General features: G+C 44.7%; 3 protein-coding genes across 4 annotated transcripts; all 3 read right to left on the reverse strand.

Moving 5' to 3' along the window:
• Window positions 1–480: 480 nt before the first annotated feature.
• On the reverse strand, window positions 481–1,722 carry GL218_01481 (Serine/threonine-protein phosphatase PP1; the record flags this gene model as incomplete). 2 transcript variants are annotated; one of them, XM_033577952.1, is made up of 5 exons in its annotated part: window positions 481–499; window positions 603–631; window positions 695–994; window positions 1,074–1,475; window positions 1,543–1,722. In XM_033577952.1, 5 exons carry the CDS (start codon window positions 1,720–1,722, stop codon window positions 481–483), a joined length of 930 nt encoding a protein of 309 aa, XP_033438184.1. The 2 variants fall into 2 exon arrangements, with proteins under 2 accessions (XP_033438184.1, XP_033438183.1); XM_033577953.1 differs by lacking the exon at window positions 481–499 and having other exon boundaries at window positions 536–631.
• An 8,349-nt stretch (window positions 1,723–10,071) lies between these two features.
• Window positions 10,072–13,745, reverse strand: GL218_01482 (Peregrin; the record flags this gene model as incomplete). The annotated part of the gene is made up of 3 exons (XM_033577954.1): window positions 10,072–11,149; window positions 11,216–12,243; window positions 12,300–13,745. 3 exons carry the CDS (start codon window positions 13,743–13,745, stop codon window positions 10,072–10,074), a joined length of 3,552 nt encoding a protein of 1,183 aa, XP_033438182.1.
• A 4,729-nt stretch (window positions 13,746–18,474) lies between these two features.
• GL218_01483 (uncharacterized protein) lies at window positions 18,475–21,088 on the reverse strand (the record flags this gene model as incomplete). The annotated part of the gene is made up of 2 exons (XM_033577955.1): window positions 18,475–21,000; window positions 21,056–21,088. 2 exons carry the CDS (start codon window positions 21,086–21,088, stop codon window positions 18,475–18,477), a joined length of 2,559 nt encoding a protein of 852 aa, XP_033438181.1.
• Window positions 21,089–22,966: the final 1,878 nt, after the last annotated feature.

Here is a 22,966-nt window from a genome sequence, read left to right on the forward strand (position 1 = left end):
TAACGGAAATCACTTGGCAACGGGGAGAAGGGTAATAATAGGTGTAAAACCGTGAAGCAGATCATTGCATGAATTCGTAAGTTTCACTTCTCGGGGAAACAAAATTAACTGTCTAGACTTTCTCCCCCTTGTCACCATGGCCTCACAGACGTAGGGTGAGTGTAGGCTGAGAACACTCATGGGGACCATTCCAAATGAAAACCTGATTTTATTTCTTTTCTCGCGTAATAGCAACAACCACCATTCATCTCTTTCGTCAGTTCTGAGGTCAAAGTGAGGTTATGAGGACATGTGTGTTTTCGCGGCGGAGGTGGATCGTATATTTGTACTCGAAGCTGCATTATCAAAACGCCCGTTGCGGTCGGAGAGGTATGTATGTGTGTTATGGAGACCGGCGGAGGGCGAGGATGACGCCAACGGGATCGTTGGTCGAGGACAATTATCGGGACTCGAAAACGGGCTGGATGCTTAAGGAGCAACTTATCGGGAGCGGCCGAACCTAGAAGACGAGGAAATTCGTATGAATACTGTTTCTTTAAGACTTGGATGATTGCTTTCTTGGAGATGCGAAACCGCTGCCTCCGAGGCCGCCATGGACGTACTTTTGTTTCTTCTCAGCAGGTTTGAGAATCTAGATGAGGATTAATCGTTAGTCATATATTCGTATTCATGTAGAGAGTAGAGGAAGACAAACTTGGAAGGAACATAACAAGCTCTCGTCGACACTCATCATAGCTCCGGCGTTGTCGAACTCTCCGCAGTAATTCGGTGCACTGAACAAAGTGACCAATTGACGCTTCGAGAAGAATTCGTAACCATCTTCCACAACCTGGTGGGCACGGCAGATTAGGTCCATGTCGTGTTTTTGCAAGAACCGAGAGACAACATCGGGACCAAAGGTGAATGAAACGCCACGGTCATTTTCACTCCAGCCCGTGATATCCTTGTCCGGGTCGGACCATAGTAGGTCGCACAACAGACCGCAGTCAGGAATCTAAAGTATGTTAGTGGTGACTCGGGCCAATGCTGGCAGAGCAAATAACAGTATAGCTTTGGGAAATGGGCTATCTTACGTCGGTTGGTCGCATCACTCGGCGGATCTGCTCCATCGAGTTGAGATCAGGGCTCAGACCACCATGCATCGTGAAGATCTTCTCATCAATGATTGCTGCAATCGGCAGGCAGTTGAAGCAGTCCGTGAATGTCTTCCATAGTTTGATATTGTAGCGGCGCTTGCACTCGTCGTAGAAACCATAGATACGGTTGATGGACGCACATTCGTGGTTACCCCTTAGGATGAAGAAGTTTTCGGGGTACTTGATCTTGTATGCGAGCAAGAGGCAGATGGTCTCGAGCGACTGCTTGCCACGATCTACATAGTCACCTAGGAAAAGGTAATTCGCTTCTGGGGGGAAGCCACCATATTCGAAGAGGCGCAATAGGTCATAGTATTGGCCATGAATATCGCCGCAGATCTATAGCAAAAGCAAATTAGTAACTCGAACTGGGATAGAAGATGTTATCACTAAGTTATATGCATACCTTGATAGGGGCCTCTAGCTCTAGTAAGATTGGCTGGCTGATGAAGATCTCTCTGGCCTTTGTGCAGAGATATCGAATCTCGGTCTCCAGGAGCTGCACCTGCTTACCAGGACGGCTACCGCGCACCTCGAGGAGGCGGTCAATAATAGAGTCTAGATCAACGTCGTGTTGATCCGCCATCTTAGATTCCTGACCTGCCAGGTAGTTGGCCCGCGAAAGTTGAGGTGTGTTGAGATCAGGGCCCTAGGGTTGTAGGGGGGGGAGGACCGGGGATCTGAAAGAGTATAGTGGAGCCCGGTATCAATGTATGATGCACTTCTCAGGCCTGTTAGGAGGTTGCGATGTTAGTAGGGCAAGGCACCGATCTATTATGAACAAAGAGGGAAAGATTAGACAGTTGGGGTACTCGAGGGGGAGGATCTTGGCTGAAAGGTAGGCAGATTTAATCTGAGGTGACGACAAGGTGAGTGGGGAAGAGGGGCCCGGTGGATTATCAAGACCCCAAAAAAAGGGAGACAAAAAAACTCACGATGAAGTGATCCCAGCTAGTAACGGAGCTTTCCAAAGAAGCTCAAGGCTCGCTACTAAATTCAGGTACGCAGAGTCTAGTGGCGATTCTTTACTCTAGCATTAAAAAAATTTTGCAATCTCGATTACAAAAAGCGAGAATGCTTCGTCTCCTGATTGTTATGCGCCTTTAGGAGGCTGCGACCAGTTCCGATGATAGCTTCGTAGAAAAATCGAAGTCGGTCGGTTAAGGTGCAATAAATGGGATGCAGTAATGCTGGATCGGCTTAGCGTCGCTGGTGCGATAAGAAAAAAGTCGTGAATCAGGAAATACTTTTTTTTTTCGTACTTTGTAATTATAATCGGCCCAGTTTTTGGGACTCGATATTCGCCAGGTATAGCAGATGTTGTAGAAATGAAGATTGGTAGAGGGGCGGCGGTTTGTTGAGAAGATGTGAGTTGGGAATAGGAGCGTCGTCCGTTACGATCGGGGAATTCTCGAGGGGAGTCGTAATAATGGCTGCAAGCCTGCCGTCTGTGGTTACAATTACACAAAGCGCGCAATTCTCAGGTTTGTATGTCAGGCGGTTGTCAATGTACGGTAATGAGGCAACTGAGCCAACAGCGTGTCTTGACTACGGGGTGTCAAAACAATGCGGGAATACAAACTGGTTCCCGGGGTTGTAAATGACAAGTAAAATGGCTTTTTTTTTTCTTTCTTCGCAGGTTATTGTGATTCAATGCAGACCACTGAGAAGATAAAATGGCAACAGGATTCGTCGGTGCGAAAAAAATACGTACGGAATGTGTCGCCGTTGTCGCGGGGTCTGGGCAGAAAAAAAATGAAGAGGGAAGGAGATGAAAAAGGGTCAAAGCCGATGGAAACGTCAGAAGAATCCGGCTTAATCAAATCTGCAAGACTCGCTACAATTGTCAAGAAGTCCTGTTAGAGCGGTAGAAGTGGGGCCTATGTAGGAGTTCAGTCCACAGCTACAACTAAAGGCTTGTGGTTCGCTATCACTGCCCAAAACTTTTCAGGGAGAAGAACCGGGGGGCCAGCTGGGGGCTACTTGGCTAACTGGGCTAACTGGACATGCATTTTGGTAGTACGTCTGGCAAGTCTGGCAAGTCTGGCACTGAACAATGCTAAACCTGCTGGGGGGAGGGGCGGCCATCTGGGGGTTAAATTTCGTATCTGGGCCTAAGGGGAAGAGAAATACTGGGCAGGTGAGCAGGTGGGGTTTCAGATATGAGATTCTGATTGGCAGAATTGAGGCAGTGCAAGGAAAGTGCCAGGGACATATCCAGATATCCAGACATCGGGTACCCGGCTTGAAGAGGTATGTATTGTACGATACGTACGATACGCGTATGTACCTAACCTACTGCAATAAACCTTTAGGTTGTACATGTATGTAAGTATTATATGTACTGTATGTAATTAGGTACATGTCGATTGCCAACTTTAAGCGCATGTCTCGTACATTCAAGTAGTCACCTATATCTAAACAATACCTCATTCCTATTATATTTACTACATAACTACATACCTAACCTAATAGTTAGTTACATGTACTTACCTCATACACTTCCATATGATGTCGTAAACGTATTCAATATCAAGCCGGAATCATCATCATTTATTAAAACTTCTCTCGGATGTATATATTACCCAATTTCCTTTCTTTTTTTTTTGTTCCGTTTCTCTCGTAGCAACTCCGAGCGACCGAATTTCAGTGTGACGGAATAACCATCCTTTTCGTATTTACTTCAAGTCATGATACCTTTTTTGTCCCGCAGGTCAACTTGTGTTTCAACCCTACGTATGACAATAGACCATCACTGCCATGTTTAACCTGTTTCTCCCTCTCCATGGTTTGACTGGTTTAACTGGTTTACCCCATATCCGTACATCTTACCCGCTCTGAGAACTCGAGGCACAAGATTGGCCAAGAATACTAAAACTCGAGATTTATAGGTATGCTCTAAGTACACGTTGCCGTGTCTCCCCCCTCGAACCAAACTATTCAATTTCTCACAAGCTATTAGCTTATTAAGGTTTTGAGGCGCCTGTCTAGCGGCTATTCTAAAAGGAAGCACGCGTATGTTAAATTTCTACCAACCCGTCGGGAGTTTATTATGGGGTTATAAAAGGCGGCTTTTATCACATCTCGCAAACGAGAATTTAGCACACCACATTCGTCTCTCTCTCTCTCTCTCGCCCGCTCAGGAAATCTCCCCACGGGTTATTTGATCAACTCACTCCACTGGTGTCTCGTTTAAGTACCTCATATCTCTTCTCATCAGAGCCCACGCATCGAAAATGCGCAACGTTACTGTATAGTTGGCGGAGGTATGATTTTCCCCCAGATTTGTCGGTTTGGCTAAACTTCAAACTGCCAAGGACAACACCCGTACGGCACTTTGATAATACTAATTATCTCTTGCGTAAGAGTCACTTTTCGCTTCTGCTTCTGCTTCCCAAGCTAGCCGGAGCATCTACACTACAGTCTTAAATTCCTAGTTATTACAACCGGCTTCCAGACGATTCGTGCATTCATTCAGGAGTCAGTTACGTATATACTCGTATAAGCGGGTGGGCAGAATATGCCCAGTCCTAATGTGAAGGTAAGTAAATTGGTATGGTTTAACAAGACTCCAATTCATCTCCATGCTAACACTAGCGAGGATCATTTAATCAGAAACACTCTACTTGGATCGGCGGCTTAACCCCTCAGCACGAGTCGTGCTAAATCAACTATCTTAGACTGTATTAGCCCATCAGTTCGACATTTCGTCTCTATGAGAGATAAGGGAGTCGAAAGTTTAATTCCCTGCGATCACAGCTCTAACTTTTCATTCGATCTCTTGGCCGACTGACATCTTGGCAGTTGCCTTTTCCGGTGTCGAGATCACAATCGGAATATTTTTGCGAGGTACGGTACTGTCGTTAAGAGACTGATACATAAGCGAGACGACAACCTGTACAACAATTCACGGTCGTAAAAAGTCTGGCTTTCGATGTAGACAGCACGTGGGATATTACATCCAAGCTTTAAGGTGACGAAAGCTGTCACAGCACCACGCCCTACGGTATTCAAGTCGTTGCAACAGCTGAATAAATCTTCTCACCATCAAGTCACATGATTAAGATCCAAACACAACAAATTACAGATCGCGGCCTTGAGCAGACATCCATTGCTAGTTCGATACGGTACTGCTGATTGGCCGTGCTGTTGCGGTTACTAGTCACTGCCTTGATTTAGGACTTAGCCATCATTGGATGCAAACGTCTCCAATATGAAAACAAGTGCCATATTGACGTCAGCTTTTTGACAAGGCAATGACAGACAAAGATATGACAAAAGGTAGTAGACAAAACAGAATTTTACCAATTAATTACTCATCAGTACCTAATGACACTTAAACACGGAGTAGGCCTCGTTGTAATTCACGTAAATCAGCCTCCAGCCGAGGTCCGGTCAACCGGCAGACCGGGTAACAAGAAATTTCGCTCAACTACCTAACTATATGTCTCAAATTTGAGATATATCGTCACTGTAGACATAAATTTATATTAGGAGGTTGCTAGAGTTGGATTTTCATCCCACTTTCTTTCCCTTGGAATCTATCAGGCTGTAGTTTAGAGGGCCGTTCATATGTACTATTTGTGGCAGATGACACGTTGTAGGTCCCCTACCATTTGGGGATTTGGGGATTTAATAAATGCTCGCAGACACGAAGCAATTTCGGTTATCGACAACCCACAGTCTCTCGTCTTGTCATTGCGTGGCATGGACGTCGTGTCAAGATAGGTATCACCAATAAAATAATACCTACATTTAAACTTCTTAGGCGACGATCATAGCTTCTTCTCGTCTCCTTCCGGTGGGTAGACGATAAAATATACTGGCTAACGGTTTTCTTATAATGCCAAAGGCCTACTTTACCTTAGGTAGTCACACCTAAATAACTTTGGGGTATATTTTCTTGATTTCTTACCAATGAATGGGGGTAATGTGACCGAAGCAGCTGGAACATATTTCATCGGCGACATACACTCCCGTCCGAGGTACATGCTCTCTCTTAGCAGCACTTGAGATGCATAAGTAGGAGTCCAACCATGGATGGCTTCCCCGCTCCTAGAGGGATCGTCAAGCAGGTAGTTCTCCAAAAACCATCGAGCTTAACAACATCGCGTCCCGGTCTCTAAGACGGAGGTTAATCTCGAGTCAACTACCGAGTGGTTCCTTGATTGCCGAATGGCATAATCAGGTCCATAATTCGGAACTCTAGTCCCAAGCTTTCTCCAAATCGCACCCATGAGAGGGTAGACGAGCGTGCCATTAGATGGTTATGACTTCGTTAAGATATCTAGTGCCTTCTAGCGAAAGTCATAAAATCCCAACATATTTTCATTAATAGTCTGTATCCCCTTACAGTACTACGAATAAATAGCTTATATCTTATTGGAAAACACACGAAGTATTGCGCGCAAGAAAGTGGGTTATCTGCACGACTTCGTCATTTTGTTCTTTTCCGTGTGTTGTAAGATAGCTGTCGTATAACTACGGATGCTAGGTACTCGAGATAGGACCAGCCCCTAGTGTCAACTCTCTCCCTCATTGGAATATATTATTCCGGATGTGTCTCTGGTTCTTAGGTGCTCGATGGCATTAGTGTCACTCCCACCGTGATAGAGGTCCAGATGAGGACGAGTGACGAAATAGGAAAAAGTAGGATAAATAATTTCGCAAGTGTCAATTTCTATAGTCCCTCGAAGGTTGACTATGTCAGAGACTAAAACGCCTGTAAAAGTTGAAGGTAAGAATTCTAAAATAGGGGCAATATCTTAACCAGGGTGAGACACTGACTCAAATCATCCTCTCTATGGTTCTAGATGAAAAGCATAATCTACAATACAAGAAGTAACTATCGGTATTTCAAAAGAGTATTATTCTATGAGGGCCGGGGCTTGGTTATAATCCTGTCGGCTTACCGAGGTAGTATATCTAACATTTTACGATATTTATATAACGATTCACTAATATTGAGCTATCTGAAATACTTCATACTACGATACAGCTATATAAGGATTGAGTACGTGTTTCGCCTTTGTCTAGCAGGATTCTATCCTTTAGACCAACGAAGAAATATTCGCAGTTTGAAGATTTCGTGTTGGCTTAAGATAGTGGCATAATATATATCTGGCTACATAAAATTGGTAGCGCTCATCAGTATATGTTAACAAGACAAGATATCATGGCTTAGGATATATTAGCATGACCTTATGAACTATAGCACTGATCCTTTCACCCCTTAACACATAAGGCCTCGTTTAGACCTTACGCAGAGCTAAAAAAGGGTTATATTGACTTATATCGTCTACATATAATTCAAAGTTGACTTTCCATACGCGATACAGTAATCACTATATTGTTAACTACCTAGGTACTCGATGTATTCTCAACCGGGAAGTTAGCCAATAAAGTTCATCTCATTTATGCCTAGAGATAATCTTACAGGAGGTCAACAAATTCCCATTCAGGTTCTTCCCCGGAATATGACGTTGCAGTTTGGATCTAGCACCTACGCTAGAAGGCTGAAGCGAAGTACTACTCACAACGGCATATCGAAGTATGTAGGATACATCTCGGCTGATACATGCTGCTTCTAGGGATTATGTGGTTTGTTGTCATAGCTCCTATATATGTATTTGACTACCAGTTCGATATAAGATATCTGTCTATGAGTAACCTTACCCCTTTACCACTTTCCAGCTGTGATTAGGTAGAGTTTAAATAGCAGTTATACGTACACTACCTCCGTCCTATTAGTACGTATTTTCGATATTGACTTCCGCAAAGCGTATTCGTGGCATCTTACACATTGCTCACACTTGATCCCCCTTCCCCTGTATGAATATCATCTACTACCATGACCAGATTATAGCCAAGGATTCCTCGTAGCTATCGACAAGGCTTTCAAGGAAGCAAGAGATGTTGGACAAGGTTATATGGTGTATTGTGTTGGGAGTGAAGTGAAGTAGAAACTTCAAATCTAATTGGTTACCCTAGTCTCCGATACTCTGGGACTAACCGCGCGGCTGGGGAGGTCGATGATCTACACGATCCCTGACCCATGTTTCGGCCAGGGTCTAACTAGTGTATGTCAGGTACTGGTGCGGGACATAAGAAATACCTACTAATCCCTTAAGGTCGCATCTACGTATCATCATCGATCGGTCGGAAAAATAGCCGAATCTCAGGACCGGTCATGCGAGTGTCGTATTGCAGTAACATCTCTACGGAAATACCTAGTCCACGTGTAGTTATGAAGGCTACGGCTAGGCCAAGCCTTATAAGCAATGTACCGAGCATTTACCCCTTTTCTTCGTTTCGATCTCGGTTTCAGTTTTTTGTCCGATGTAGCTGTCTTCGGAGATACAGATAAAGTGCAATCATTCATCCTAGAAACTGTAGAATATCTCATTAGTGAGTATTATAATAGCCTCATCTGTAGACTTGGCCTTTCATAAAGTAGTTCCTACAGCAGAATGACTACCAGTTTAAAAGAGCTGCTAATTCGATTTATGATAGTCATCCGAATTTCGGTATTCGTAAACAGATTATCAAGCATTAGTTATTCATTTGGAAAATCTAGTCAAGTGATGGAGGCGCGGAGGCGCTTTTCGTAATAGGTTCATGTAAAACCAAGCCAAGAAAGGATTTCACTTCAATGATCAGTCTTGGAAGACGGGTGGGAAGACAGACTGATGATCTACTCAACAAGCAAGTATTAATAAGATTTGACTAAATGGTATTTATTACCTTGAATATTACCTACGTTTACTAGTAGTTTAATAAGACGAAAGGGTCTTCAAGTTTCAACAACGTTTACATTAAGAGCGTTGACCATGAAAGGACGCCAACTTGACAAAACAAGCGATACCATCATCCCTCCTGTTGAAACTCATTTTCTCCGCCATTTAGCAACTACTATCCCATCTCGAGCACTATTAAGTATTATTCTCTAACCTCCTAGATTATACATCATATTATTCAACTTACGCTGTGAAAATTGACACAAAGACACATTTACCATAAAAAATGGGATCTATTTATTGAATGATAGGGCACCTGAAGTGTGTGTCTGTGTTCCTAGGCATGAGCTATATAGGACGTGTAAGTTTCTCATTAGATGTTGGAAGTGACCAGAAGTGCAGTATTTTAACAGCAAAGTCTAGCGGCATTGACTCAAGCTACCATTCTCAGCTTCACGTATTTTACATCTGATATTGTCGAATTTGCTTTCATCGATACGTATAAAGTAAACTAATGCGTGGCCTAGCCTCTACATATTTGATATTACCAATTTCAGAGCGCGCAACATCCTTCGCTAGAACGCTACTAAGATGTCTAAACATCACCTACGCCCCCAGAGAACCGATCCACCTTCATTTTGACTCAAGGTGAGGAGATAATAAGATAAACACTCAATTGCAAGAATATACGGGACTAAGCCTCGGTCTCTTCTCAGCCTAGCATTTGCTTCAATCATAGCGCCGTCGTCGCAGACCCAGCAGGCAGTTAGTCCCTCCGTAGGCTCGAAGACCTTAAACTAAAACCTGACGGCAACAGATAAAGAAATCCTTCGCACGCACAACATAAGATGGCCGTCCGGTCCGTTTCCCTTTCTCGAACGCCTGTTAGACATTAAAAAAAGAGAAACCTCGTAGAAAAAAAAAAGTTGGTATGTATCAGAGGCCCTCCTCCCCTCAAACTCCTAAGAATCATTTCATTTCCCTTCCCTAGATATAAATAACTCATCGCGCGCGTGTTGTGAAACTGACGATGAACAATGAAAAATGATGCGATCCAGCCCGAGCTGGCTGCTTTAAGTCTGCAAATACAGTGTAGGGAGAAATGAAGAAGAAGAAGACGAAGAAGAAATAAAAAAGATAAAAAAGGGTGTAGTAGAACTAAAAGCACAGCTATGATACAGTATTAAATAATCCCCGCATTAACGTCTTCGGTAGGGCGTCTTACGCCTTTTCGTCTTGGCGTTACTCTTTTTCGTAGGGCTAGGGGCACTGACGGCGGCGGGTTCCGCTGTCTCGGTAGTATTGGCTGGTGATGCCGTGATGCTATCTTCGTTAATCTCGACTCCTAGCCCCTTGAGCTCATCTTCGTCGATCTCGGTAAGTTCCTCACTAAGGCTACGGGCAGCATCCCTGCCTTGCCACTGGTCTTGGATTGCGGACGCTCCTTCAGGCTCAAAATCCTGCAAGTACCACACAACGCCGCCGTCGGTAAGAGGATCAGTGGGCTGGCGTCCTAAACTACCATTGGACTGGGGTGGAGTAGGTGGCGCAGGTTGTAGCGAAGGTCCCGCACCCACGTAGCCGTTAGTTGCTGGCGGCGTATCTATTGCTTGCAAGCCGTCATTCGGTATTGCTTCCTGCTTAGCCTCGACCATTGATACTCCATTACTAGTCGGTTGAACACCTTCCATCTCATCGCTCGTGTCGAAGCTGGATGTGTTGACTTCAATATTACCATTGCCGCCGGCGACCTCATACTGGACGCCAGCTTCAACCATCGGAACGTCGCCCGAGGGTCCTCCGGCCGTAGAGCCATCTGCTTGGCCGCCGACGGTGATCTCCGGAGCTGACGAATCGACCATAATGACATCTTGACTTCGCTCGGACTCCACGTTGCCTTGTCCAACAGGCTGTTGTCGGAGTTCCAGGCTTGCCTCCATCATGACTTCCAGCTCCTGCCTCATGCTGTCGAACGGCCTATGGGCAGCTTCTGACTCAAGACGCAACGCTGTCTCTAGCTGTGGTTGAACCGACTTAAGGATTCTTTTACCAAGCTTTTTCCTATCCCTATAATCAGAGAAGTCAGATTTAGACGCCGCTGGAGTGACAGGTCCAGCTTTTTGTTGCGACTCGGGTTCAAACTTAGGCTCCGTGTTCACGCCGACGTTGATGACATCACAGAGATCGTGGGTAAACGACAATGTTGTGGTATAGAATCTATCATCAATTCTATTGGACAACTTAATAAGTCCGTCGTGAAACAGGTTCTTATCAAGGCTAATAAGCATTAAGTTGTCAGCATACTAAAATATCATGATGATCGATTTAAACGGCGTGACTCACGTGATAGCTTTATCTACAATCGGTGGAAGCATCTTGTGAACAGGAAAGTAGCAGGTGTCGACAAATTCCTGTTCCATCTCCGCGGCCTCGAGCTTGCTCTGCTCCCTTTGGACGACAGCCTCCGATAGGGCCTTGAGCTGCTCCAAGTCTTTAATAAGAGTGTCCGAAAATTCGATTCGCCTATTCAAGCGAGTTATTCCGGAAGGGCCCATAGCTGCGAAGTTGCGTCGTGTAAGCTCCATAGAGGAGAAAGATTCCATCTGTAACTGCAAACGCTTAAGAAGCGCAGCACCACGGCGCGCTTCGCGCTTCAATGTCCAATAACGGCATGCGTCGCTCACAAACTCCTTACGCTTGAGGAAATTGAATCGCTGCAGTGATGCTTCGACAATTTCAAAGACGGCCTGTGGTATCACAGGAGCTCCAGATGGAAGCTTCCATATCGGCTTCCCTGTCTGTCCCTTCTTATCCCCAAGGACAGCGGACAACTTCGCCCCGGTCATTTGCGACTCGTCGGGTGGGTGCTCGGTGATCGCATTCCGGTGTGATGCTGCAATAGACATAGCTTTAGCTTGACTATTAGCCCAGATCCGGTCGCTCATTGTCTTCTTATAGTATTTTTTGGCTCTTTTAGTAGCGCGAACTACGTCATTCTCTTTAGCGTACTCAGAAGGACAGTGTTTATCGCAAAGCGCCTTTAGATTTGTACTGCCGTCGAGGACATCTAAAGCTCCTGAACTATTCTTCATCTTTAAGAATAGTCGGGCGCGGCGGGCACATGTCACATGGAAGGCCTGGTAACATGCCTTGTTACCGCATTGTATGCAGGCACCCATTTGCTGGTTACAAATGTAACATGTTAACTTCCAGCGACTCTTCGGCACCTTATCCACGTCCATGACGGGTTCCATGAAGGTATGATTGCCCAATGTCACCTCTGGAATCCACATAGCGCAGAGCAGATGCGCCCACTTAGAGGAATTCGTCTGCTTGAAGGCACCATCAGAGTTGGGACAGAAGATACAGGTCTAGATTTACTTATTAGTACGGGGCTTAGAGTAGAGCGGGACTAAAGGAAACTAACCGGGATCCCACGACCAATAAGCTGGCATTTCCGACATAACCATTGGCCCTCCGGAATAAATGGAACACCATAACACTCCTGGTGGACCGCGAGATCGCAGCCGTCACAAAAAACAATTGCGTTTGTATTCTCGCAATCCCCGTCGTCGCAAATCGCGCACTTACTATCCTGCTCTTCCCCGGCCTGCGGCTCGCCATTTACGGCTGCAGCGGAGCTAGAACGAGGCCTGTGAGTTTGCGGCGGCTTAGGATTGGGCTTCGGGATTCTCTTCTCTAGGGCGTGCCACTCCTTTTCAATCTTGGTGATGGTGATTTCGAAGACTTCACGGGTGACCGGGTTCCAGCCCTGCGACTTTCTATGTGCATTGTACGACTCCAGCCACATATCGTCCTGTTCGTCCATGTCATATTCGACACGACCTAGCACATTAGTCGGCTGAAGCGCCGATTCTCCATCAGCCTTAACAACAGCAGCCTGTTCAGCTTCATCCTCAATATTAGCATCGCTTGCTTTAATTAGTTTTCTATCAGGTCGAATGAAGTTGTCACTCTCCTGGTACCCGACATTCATCATTGCCTTGTCAACATATCGAGCCTGACCGAACTTTTTGCTCTCAAAAAGTAATATGCGGTCAGTTTTACGATATGAAGGTTGTTTCAGGTCAAGCTTCTCCTTAGTATTCTGACCGTGAATAGGTAGAGGCGTGGGTGTGTTTGGTGCCACTTGCTGATCCCCACGAGTAGCATAAAGTGAGTCTCCGCGAGGTAGTCGACTGCCACGCCTTCTAGATGGAGTTACTAAAAGGGCACCAACAGGTGTAGTAGTATTCGTGATACTCTGCGTATTCAAGAGAGATGTAGATGCCGCATTTGGGTCCTTCGACGGGCTATTGGTATCATTATAATCTATGCCAATAATCTTCGCTGATGGTGTCTCTGGTATTAGTTTCGCGGTTCCGTCAACATCTTCAGCGCGAAATAGCATAAATGTGGCATCTATATCGAGATTCGGGTGAAATTCCTCCCAGCCGCGCTCCTCTCTAGGTTTATAACCTTCGCTCTGCACAACAGCAGCAGCCACTGCTGCTGCGGAACTTATTTGCATCTCATCGTCTGCCTCGACTCGAGTTGCGGTACGGGTGCGAGTACTACGTTCACGTCTGGGGTAGATAGCGGGGGACGCCGCACCGTTTTGCAAACTGTGCCGTGCCCTCGAACGACTGGTAGTCGCAACAGGTGTGTCGACTTGTTCGTTGCCAGCTTGGTCCGTAAATCTACTAGCACTACCAGAAGCACTAGCGGTGTATCGTCGACGCTTTGAAGGGGGTTCAGTAGCAGCTACAATGCTGCCGTCCCTAACGCGTCGCACTGTGTTGATAGAGCCCTTAGGACGACCACGGGGGCGTGAAAGAGCGGACTGCCGCGGTGTTCTCGGGCTAGGTGCCATCGTTTCTAAGGGATCTATATCGTTTCTTGATATAAATTTAGTGATGATAATGGTGCCCTAATCAGCGCGTCGCAAAGAGGAGGCGAGGGGGGCTATGATGCGGTCGAAGTCGGCAAACAGGCATTTGAGAAGGATCACTCGGATATGTAGAATGTTGTATATTGACGATAAGAGGTTTCGGAGGGTATTTGTTGGACAAAAAGGTCGAGTATAGAAGTCAAGGTTAAGGAGATGTCGTCGAGAAACGGCGAAAAGTAGTCAGGACGCGCTGGTGAAGTCGGCTGGAGGTGTTGGGTCTAGCCCCTAAGGGAAAAGTTCAACGCGCCACAGTTACGTAAGCGATAAGCAGCCCCTCTCCACCCCGGACAATTTCTTGTCTGCAACTCCCCGAATCTATGGGTCAGCCACTTGTGCTTTGTAGATCTTCTCCACTGATATCGTTATTGGGACGAACCCTATGTCATGTGTAGATATTTCAACCACAGCTTCAATTGTAGTTGATAAAGGGAAGATTGCGAAAGATTAACTCACAAATGCCATGCGATAACGAAGATATGACTCATATACTTAGCCTTCGTTTCATTATTTTTTTTTATAGTTTGTCCAATTCGCGTAGTAAATGTTTAGGGAAAAGTAAGATACCGCTATGTTCAACAAACTATTAGTTCAAGTATTGTCCTCCTCGAAAAGAGCCGTCTATAAATCTGCGCACCAATCAAACTTAAACACACATCCAAAAAAGGGGTGGGGTCTTACATATTGGACCAAGGAACCCCAAGTGTAGCTTCCATTTCTAGATTCAGCCCTACCGGGCAGCCGGGCTCGCCAGCTTGCAGTTGCCAGTCATGACCATGTGCTAATTCCATAGCGCCCTTGTCTCGAAACTGGTTCCTGACGATCTAGACCTTTCTCTAGACCCTTCTTTCCACCAAACCGATCAACCCGATCAAACATTACCCATCACTTACCTTAGGTAGGTACCCAAATGCCGTCATACCGGGTCTGCACGCCACTTCCCGCGACCCTCGTGGTAGCTTGGCTTTTTTTGTCCCTTGTCCATTTCTCGGAATGACACAATCAAGCTAATTCAATCTGCACCTCGGCTGGGATCCTGATTATCTTATGTTAGGTACCTAATGTATGTCTTTGCTGTTTGGATACCCAGGTACATATCTGATTATTCTCTACATCCATCTGTTTGTAGCCACCTACGGGTCATCTCAAATCAACTAACTACTAGAATTGCCTCAGCGGTCTTCATTATCTAAAGAACCGCTGGTCAGCCAGCCCAATAACCCTCGGGAATTATCATTGGGTTATCCTTGTGCTCTCCCGAACTCCGATAGACATATTGGTTGGTGTTCGATAGATTGGATCAGATGTCGGCCTCGAAGACGTCGGCCATGTTGGGCTTACGGCCCACGCTGCATACCACCTACTATATAAGGTTGCGATGCGTTTTATTTCCCTTAGTTATCAATATTTAGCTGCTTATAACCCATGCAGACCATATGCCAAACACCTACAGCTTACGTCGTGCAATGTGGAGGGGATATCTATTTCGCGCCAATAGACAGATAGCAAAAAGCCTGAACTAAACAATGAATGGCCATGTCTCTCGCTCACAGGCATAATAAATAATAGAAATAAGGGGTTTCTACCTCATTAGCGAAAAGCAAACCTTGGCTACGTCAAAGCAACCCGGGATCCGCACTAGGTAAGTTCCCCTTTCCATAACCTATAATCTATCTTCCTCTAGAAACTCGCAAATACAATAGTTATATTTATCTAACTTCTATATATATACATACTATAATTTTCTTCGAGACGAAATATTCTTTACCTCCTACATTCCGATGAATTCATGGCTCGTCGAGGTTTGCGCAGATGAATTCATCACACTGGCCTTGTTGACGGGATCTTGCGACAATCCCGAAGGTGGAGTCTTTAGAAAAAAGCTCCCCAACGATCAACTATCCTTACACCGAATCAAATTCTACATGGAATAATTTATTCTTCTCCTATTCGATAACAAATGTAAGTAGAATGCAGCCACGTCAAGATACATGCATAGTCCTACCGAGCCTTAGACAGGTAGCAATGCCTATCTTTACAAGATCAACTAATAAGCCATAAAGCTAGCTCAAAAAATTATTAGAAACCAGTACAATCCGGACATAGAGAAAGAAAACGTAAGGGTTGGCTATCAAGATGTGAGGTGAGCACTGGCTTGAAGCGGTACCTAAAAGTTCTCGCGTTTGCATGGTTATGCAAAGTAACATGTAGGTTTTGATATAGTTATGTACTCCTATTGACAGACTTCCAATAGCATAACTAATCTAGTGCGATATTTACATGGTTGATCGCTCGTGCGTCAGTTCATGATGATATCGTATTAGCATCTGAGAACTCTGCTTTGAAGAGATCCTTCAGCTTACGACGCCCCTAGATACCCGACCAACAACTCGTGGATCGCACAGACATGGGATATGCATGGATTTAGTAGTAAGGGCAGTGCTCTTTTCCTATTCAATGTCAGCCCCCACATCCTGATAGTTTTCGCCTTACACCGAAAAACAGAAGAGGCTACAGTATCCTTATGACCAAACATCTTCCGGTCACTTGGATCGCATCCTACACTAGTTCACAGCCCAGTGATCATCATACGCTTTTACCGATCATCAACTTACCGCTACTATTATAGGTTAAACTCACATGGCAACTTGGCCAAGGAGTGAGCATCAATGTTTAAGAACCTCCTACTGTATCTCATCACAGTGTGGTACAGTATTAACTTCTACACCGATTCATCACGTCTATATGCATTGACTTGAGGACTTGGTAGACGTACCTATTAGCTTACCTTAAGGCATATTCCCGTAGTTCCCGAGCCGAGGTGCATAATAGCTAACATATCAGAGCCTAGGAACAAACGGAGACAGACCTATTTCCTAAAACATGAAGAAATTATCATCTGGGCCGCGTTGGTCTTTCTTCTAGAGACTGTGATAAGATTTGCTTTGTTCATTCAAGTCTTCGTCTCTAATGGTAAGTCATATTGTAATCTCTCCACATTCTAGAAGACCGTGACGACAGGACCCATGTGTAATATATAATATATTCCTTATTCAATCTCAAGAGTTTCCCATTTCCTTTGTATATTTTACTTAATAACCTACTGCACTCTCACTTCCACACCGATAGGTATGCGCCGGTTTTCTACTGAAGAGCCATTTCTATCAAGCTATATCGTTTATTAACGTTATCGTGTAAACAATTGTAGTAGCCTATTATAAAAATTTCCCTTATGATAATTTACCATAGGGCATTTCCTATCGGGATTATTATCATATCCCCCATATACATAAGTAAGTAGTCATCCCCTGAAATCTTCCACTGCATCCCAAGATTAAGTCCTATAAGACCCATACCCACGTCATTTCGTTGTAACATCTTAATCTCACAAGTAAAGGGATCTTACTACCGCTGCATGGGCCATGGAACGACCTAGTCGGTGCCTATTGCTTGTTAATGACTTGATACGAAAGTACTATTCACCATGTATCTTATTGCTAAGAATCAACGTTTCCTGATATGTCGATCTATTCACCTCACATTTCTCCATCATTGTTAAAAAGATCAAACAAAAAGACAGTTGTTCGAAATGGCATGGACGACATACATAGGTACCTAGGTACCCATATACAGCAATATTATGTCTGTGATACGTTTGTAGGGTAGAGAGAACCCCATAAAGCCACATCATTCACATAATTCATAACCCCTATCCCCTAATCAACTAAATAAGTAGTAGGTATGTTTATTTTCCACGTAGATTAAGCTTAGCTTCTAAAAAGGTATAAACCTGAAACTGTCAGATTGATATATCAAAATGTTATTTTAATATATCAAAGGGCCTAGACCTCCATACCGCTAGTCAGGTGGGATAACTTGGCCCATCAGGAGGGATCTCATATACAAGCCCTTAATAGTCACTGGAGAAACCTTACATCCTAGATACACCAACAATCACAAGGGAATCGAGGAGTCAATAATTTCAAGAACGCAGCGGGACATGCATTTTCCATTAACCATCCCTCCGCCAGGGAAGCCTTCCTTTCTTCTAATGGTGACCGCCGCTGCGGTCCTGACCCCCTGATTTTCGAATGCGGAACGGACGCAATTCTCATGCTCACAAAATGCCGGGGAAAGAGAGGAGCCGGGAAACATGAAACGATCAATAAAAACGACCACCAATAATAGGGTCTTCCATGACCTCAAACGCCTATCGCAAACTGGGATATAAAGGGGGGAACCAACCAAAACACAACCGCATGCTCTCTTGTCCGTTCCAACCTGGGTTTTTGGTCTAAAATTTCGATGCGAGAAATTTCCTTCTTCGCAAGTGAACTTTCGTCCCTCTTCCTTTGTACCAACTAGACTTGAGAGACATAACTCTTCGTAACTCTCCTACCAACTTGTACCAAAAACGAACAACACCGGATCTGCAGCAGTACTGCAAATCTTAAAAATGCAAAAGACTATGATCCCTTTCCATTGAACGCCGGAACGCTATGCTCCATAAAACATTAGACGTAACTAGAGTAACATAATGCAATCGGGTGATGGTATATCGAAAACCACGATGGCGGGATGGGGTATGTGATAACGTAAAGAGCGCCGCTTCAAAGCGGAGAGAAGAGCGGGACTATGAGGATGAAGAGTCTGATCAGACTAAACTGCCGCCAGTAGTGATTGCTTGCGCACTAGAGGCACGGGTTGCAGAGCCGGGTCGTATTGTTGATGCGGGACTAAAGTCATCAGCCGCGAACGCTGGTCGAGATGGCTCCCAGCTTTCCTCGTTAAGAACGCTTAGATAACCATTGCCAACTTTGTCTCTTAACGCTTCGATCTTTTGCCGGTAGATTTCGCCACTGACATTCCAATCTTGAGCATCCTTCCACAATTCCGAGGTATCTTTATTCAGGAATGATACCGGCTGTTCGAAGACAGTAGTAGTATTAATTCGTGGCACCTCCGGCGGATTTCCAGTGTCAGATGGCCTTGTTTCTGAGTGTACTTTCGATTGTAGGTCTTGCGTCTCAGGAGGATGGGAGACACGGTAGTTACTTTCCGACTCTACGGTTGCATCAGGCGAATCAGGAGTGGCAGAGGTAGGCTCATCAACGCTGGCTCGCTGCTGCGTGGCATCACTAACGCGATCATTTGTAGCAAGATCAACAATCCTACGTTTCGGGGTACGCCGACGTCTGGTGGAGGTTGTGTTGATCTCGCTAGCTACGGCTTTTGGGGTAGGACGGGAGGGTCGTTCCTTACGCAAGACATTGGGCTCCTTCGGTGTTTCATGAATGATGGCCGGCTTGCTCACGTCCACGGCGGGTATTTCCGGGACGGGAGGCTTCACTACGGGGACGGCAGCGGGTATAGCAACACGTTCCACGAGATATCTCCTCTCCGAAAGGCTCGGGCCTGAACCATCAATAACGATATCCTCTGTATACCCGGGGGTGTTGCGGAAAAGATTGAAAATCGTGATTCGGTAGTCTCGATGAGTGCGCACGAAAGGATTACCCTCAACATAAATCTCGCGGATATCAGGAATTCCGGTTAAGCGAGCCAGTTCCGTTGGGTCGGTCAAACGGTTATCTCTTAGGTCTAGTCTTTCTAGTGGATATAGTTTCTCAATCCCTGCGATTGAGTGAAGACGGTTTGCACGAAGGTTCAAGGCGCTGATAGCCGGGAGAGGGTTACGGAGTAAAGAATGCAGGGAGTCGATCATGCAATGTGAGAGGTTAAGGGCCCGAAGGGCTGTAAGAGTCGCTAGACTATCAGGTATCTGCGTGAAAAGGTTTGTTGACAGGTCTAAGGAGTTCAGGGTGTTCGCCAATGGAGCAAGACTGGCCGCTGGTATCACTGTTAAGGAGTTGTCTGCTAAGCTTAGATGCTTCAGAACTCGCCACTTGGACGCTGGGAGAATACCCATGGATAATAAGTTAGAAGCACTATTTCTTGGGTTATGCCACGAATCCGACAGGCTCGAATGTGAACTGCCAGAGCCCGAACGCCTGACTTTATGAGAACCTCTTGGGTTTGTTGTATGGTGACGAGAAGTAGCGGGGCGGTTGGGAGAATGGCTTCTGGGCCGTGACGACTTATTAGATCTTGGCTCGTCGGTTTCGATCCTGGAGACTGAAGGACGGCGAGAGTCCTGAGCTGATATGCTGTCAGTTGAATCGGTGCTAACCGATCCTACATGTATGTCGGCTACCGAATATCGACGCTCCGGGATTTCTGGCGCGATGGCGGATTTATGAGAATCCGAATACGAAATCGTAGGGCTCCGTCTCGGATTCGAAGCATGCGCATATGCACCCGTAGGGGACGATTGTGCCTTCGAAGACCGACGCCGCCTCTTATCCATGTCATCCAATACGATGTCAATGAGTATATCTGCGGGATCCTCGATATTGGCACGCTTGAGAGTGAGAGATCGAATCTGGTCTGCTACGCGGTCCCAACCAAAGAATTGTCTGTAGTCCACACCATTGACTTCTAATGATTGCAGATTCTTGAATACGTAGAGAGGAACTGCCGAATCGAAGGGAAACTCCTCATATCCTTTAATCAATTTCGTTTGCCAGTCAGGTGCCAGTCGGAGGCATGGTATCTTGGTGAATGCAGAGTAGACATATTTCATATCCGCTTGCAGGGCAGCCTTTTGCCTTTCCATTCGGGCGGCGGATATACTCGACCCAATTCCAATACTATTCCATATAGCCGACATCCCGGTCATGACACTTCGAATACTCGATACAGAACGGATCGATACCACATCAGAACCACGACTCTTAGTATGTTGAGAAGAGCTCAAGAATGACACATAGTTGGCCGAGGCTGAAGTGTCATGTAGGTTTTCTAGACGCACTTTCATGGGTCCAACATGTATTCCTAGCTCTTCGAAGCGAGACAGTAAGTAGAATAAGTGATGAGGTGTAAGGCTCAGCCTTGCTGATTTGACAGAATTAGATGTTAAGCTCAATGAGCCAAAGGACAATGCCGTCGCAAGGGGACTCGATGCTGAGGCGGAGGTTGAGGGACGTTCGGGCAAGGCCGGTGACCTTGGAGTCTGAATAGAGGAAACACTCTGGCTGGTGCCATGTCGGGCGGGTTGCCTCCGAAATTGTAAGGCATTGGCTAAGGCCTTCTCGTTCGTTCGCACATAGGCAGCCAAACGCTTCCAAAGGTTAGTCCTAGTCTTATCTAAAAATTTATGCCAGAAACCATCATACCTTGATATACAGCTCCCCGTCTTCTGAATCCATCTTTGCCTATCGTTGGGGAGACATGGGGAGTAGTTGAAGATAATGTCTGCGTAGCGAGTTGGCTTTATGTATCTCGGAAGACTACTCGAGTTCTTCCGATGATTAAAGATGCTCAAGTTCCTCTAGTTGGAAAAGACCCTATCTAGTTGCCTGTTTGGTCCGAAGACGTTCCTAAATTGCAAAAAAAAATTGTATTAGTGCTGGTAGTTGAAACTTAGATTGGCCATTGCCGTTGGAATAGATTGTCTACATTGCCCACAAAACGAGCAACTAGCCAGCCATGAAACAGGTGGTGTAAGGGGAATAGTAGTGTCCATGACTCGAGGAAAGTCTAGGCTGTTGACTCGTAATCTTGGATCTATATATCCACGTGGAGAGGACTAAAGCCATCTTCAGTGCAAAGAGTCGCGCATTCATTCACGGACCAAAACACAACACAGACAAGCAGATATCAGAGATCAGAGATCAGGGATAAACTAGATGATTTTGTCCAAAAAGACAAGTGCGTCACGGCCTAGGCAAGGATAGATACAAAGAAGCAGAGTTCTAGATCAGGCGATTATGTGATTCGGAAGAGATCTGGGCTAGAGGAATAAATGTGAGATGATTGTAGGTGACAATATACATACCTCTTGGTTGTAAATAAGAAAAAAAAAGGTTCCCTCTTCGAGACGAATATCAGGTCGTCTCAGGAATGTGCAGCAAGCACTATGATTATTATTAAAGGGAGGGAGGATCTAAGCCCAGAGAGAGCAGACGGATGGATAAAAAAAGGAGAGTAGGATTTTGCAAATTGTTCAACTGCAAATGTCGAATAGCAACGACGAGATATCTCCTACTCTCAACTTTTTCGGCACTGCACCCAGGACGAAAGGGTGTCGAACAAAGTGCTAAGAGGACGGAGAGGAGGTTGCGCGGCGGTTGGGGAGGTGCAAAGAGATATACCAAATAATAAAATTGGTCAATGGGTCGGCCGACTTGCCCACAGCATCCATAAAAGCCCACATGCAAAATGCCAAGCCCACATAAAATTGGTGTGGTGGGTAGCGACTGCTGGGGTGTTCTCGGTCTAGTGTGGGTACCGGTGTCCACCTGAACAAGCGAATTGGGTACGGTGGACTATTAGTCCAACTGTGCCAAAATCAAAAAAGTCGGTCGTACTATATCTAATAAGGTAATAGTAATATTAGGAATATAGTAAAAACTCGGCTATTTCTACTATATACACAATTTATAAGGTAATATATACCTTTTATATGAAGATAATTTTACAAATATACGTTTAAATTATTTGAAAAGGGTATTAATATTTGTATTAAAAAAAAATAAAAATTTTAACCTTGGTTTTATATTATTCGATTTTGAATTTGTAAAGATATTAAAAAATATAAGTATTATTCAATATATTGCAAGCTATTTTCTTTTTCTCTACGAATTAAAAATAATAACCAATAAGATTTAACCTTTATTTTAACCTTAAATATATACAAATACGTATTTAAATATATAAGATGCAACTTATACATTGTAATAACTTCGCGAATATTTTATTTTATAAATTAAAATTGGTATTATTTTATAGCCTCAATTAATGCGAAAATAATAATCTAAATTGCATTTTTATATATTTTTAAGCTAGAGCATTATATTAATATTAAATAGGTGCTATGTAAAGAGATTAACACGTGATATCCTTTAAGACTAACATTTTAAAAAGGCCATAAATATTTTAACAATAAGCCAATTATCTAATACGTATCTTACAAACATGTAACTTGGATTATTATTTTCGCATTGATTAAGGCTATAAAATGATACCAATTATAATCTTTGAAACAAGATATTCCTGAAGTTATTTTGGTGTATAAGTCGTATCAT

This window comes from Daldinia childiae, assembly GCF_008694065.1.
Source record: "Daldinia childiae strain JS-1345 chromosome Unknown Scaffold2, whole genome shotgun sequence".
In the NCBI taxonomy this organism is placed as follows: Eukaryota; Fungi; Ascomycota; class Sordariomycetes; order Xylariales; family Hypoxylaceae; genus Daldinia; species Daldinia childiae.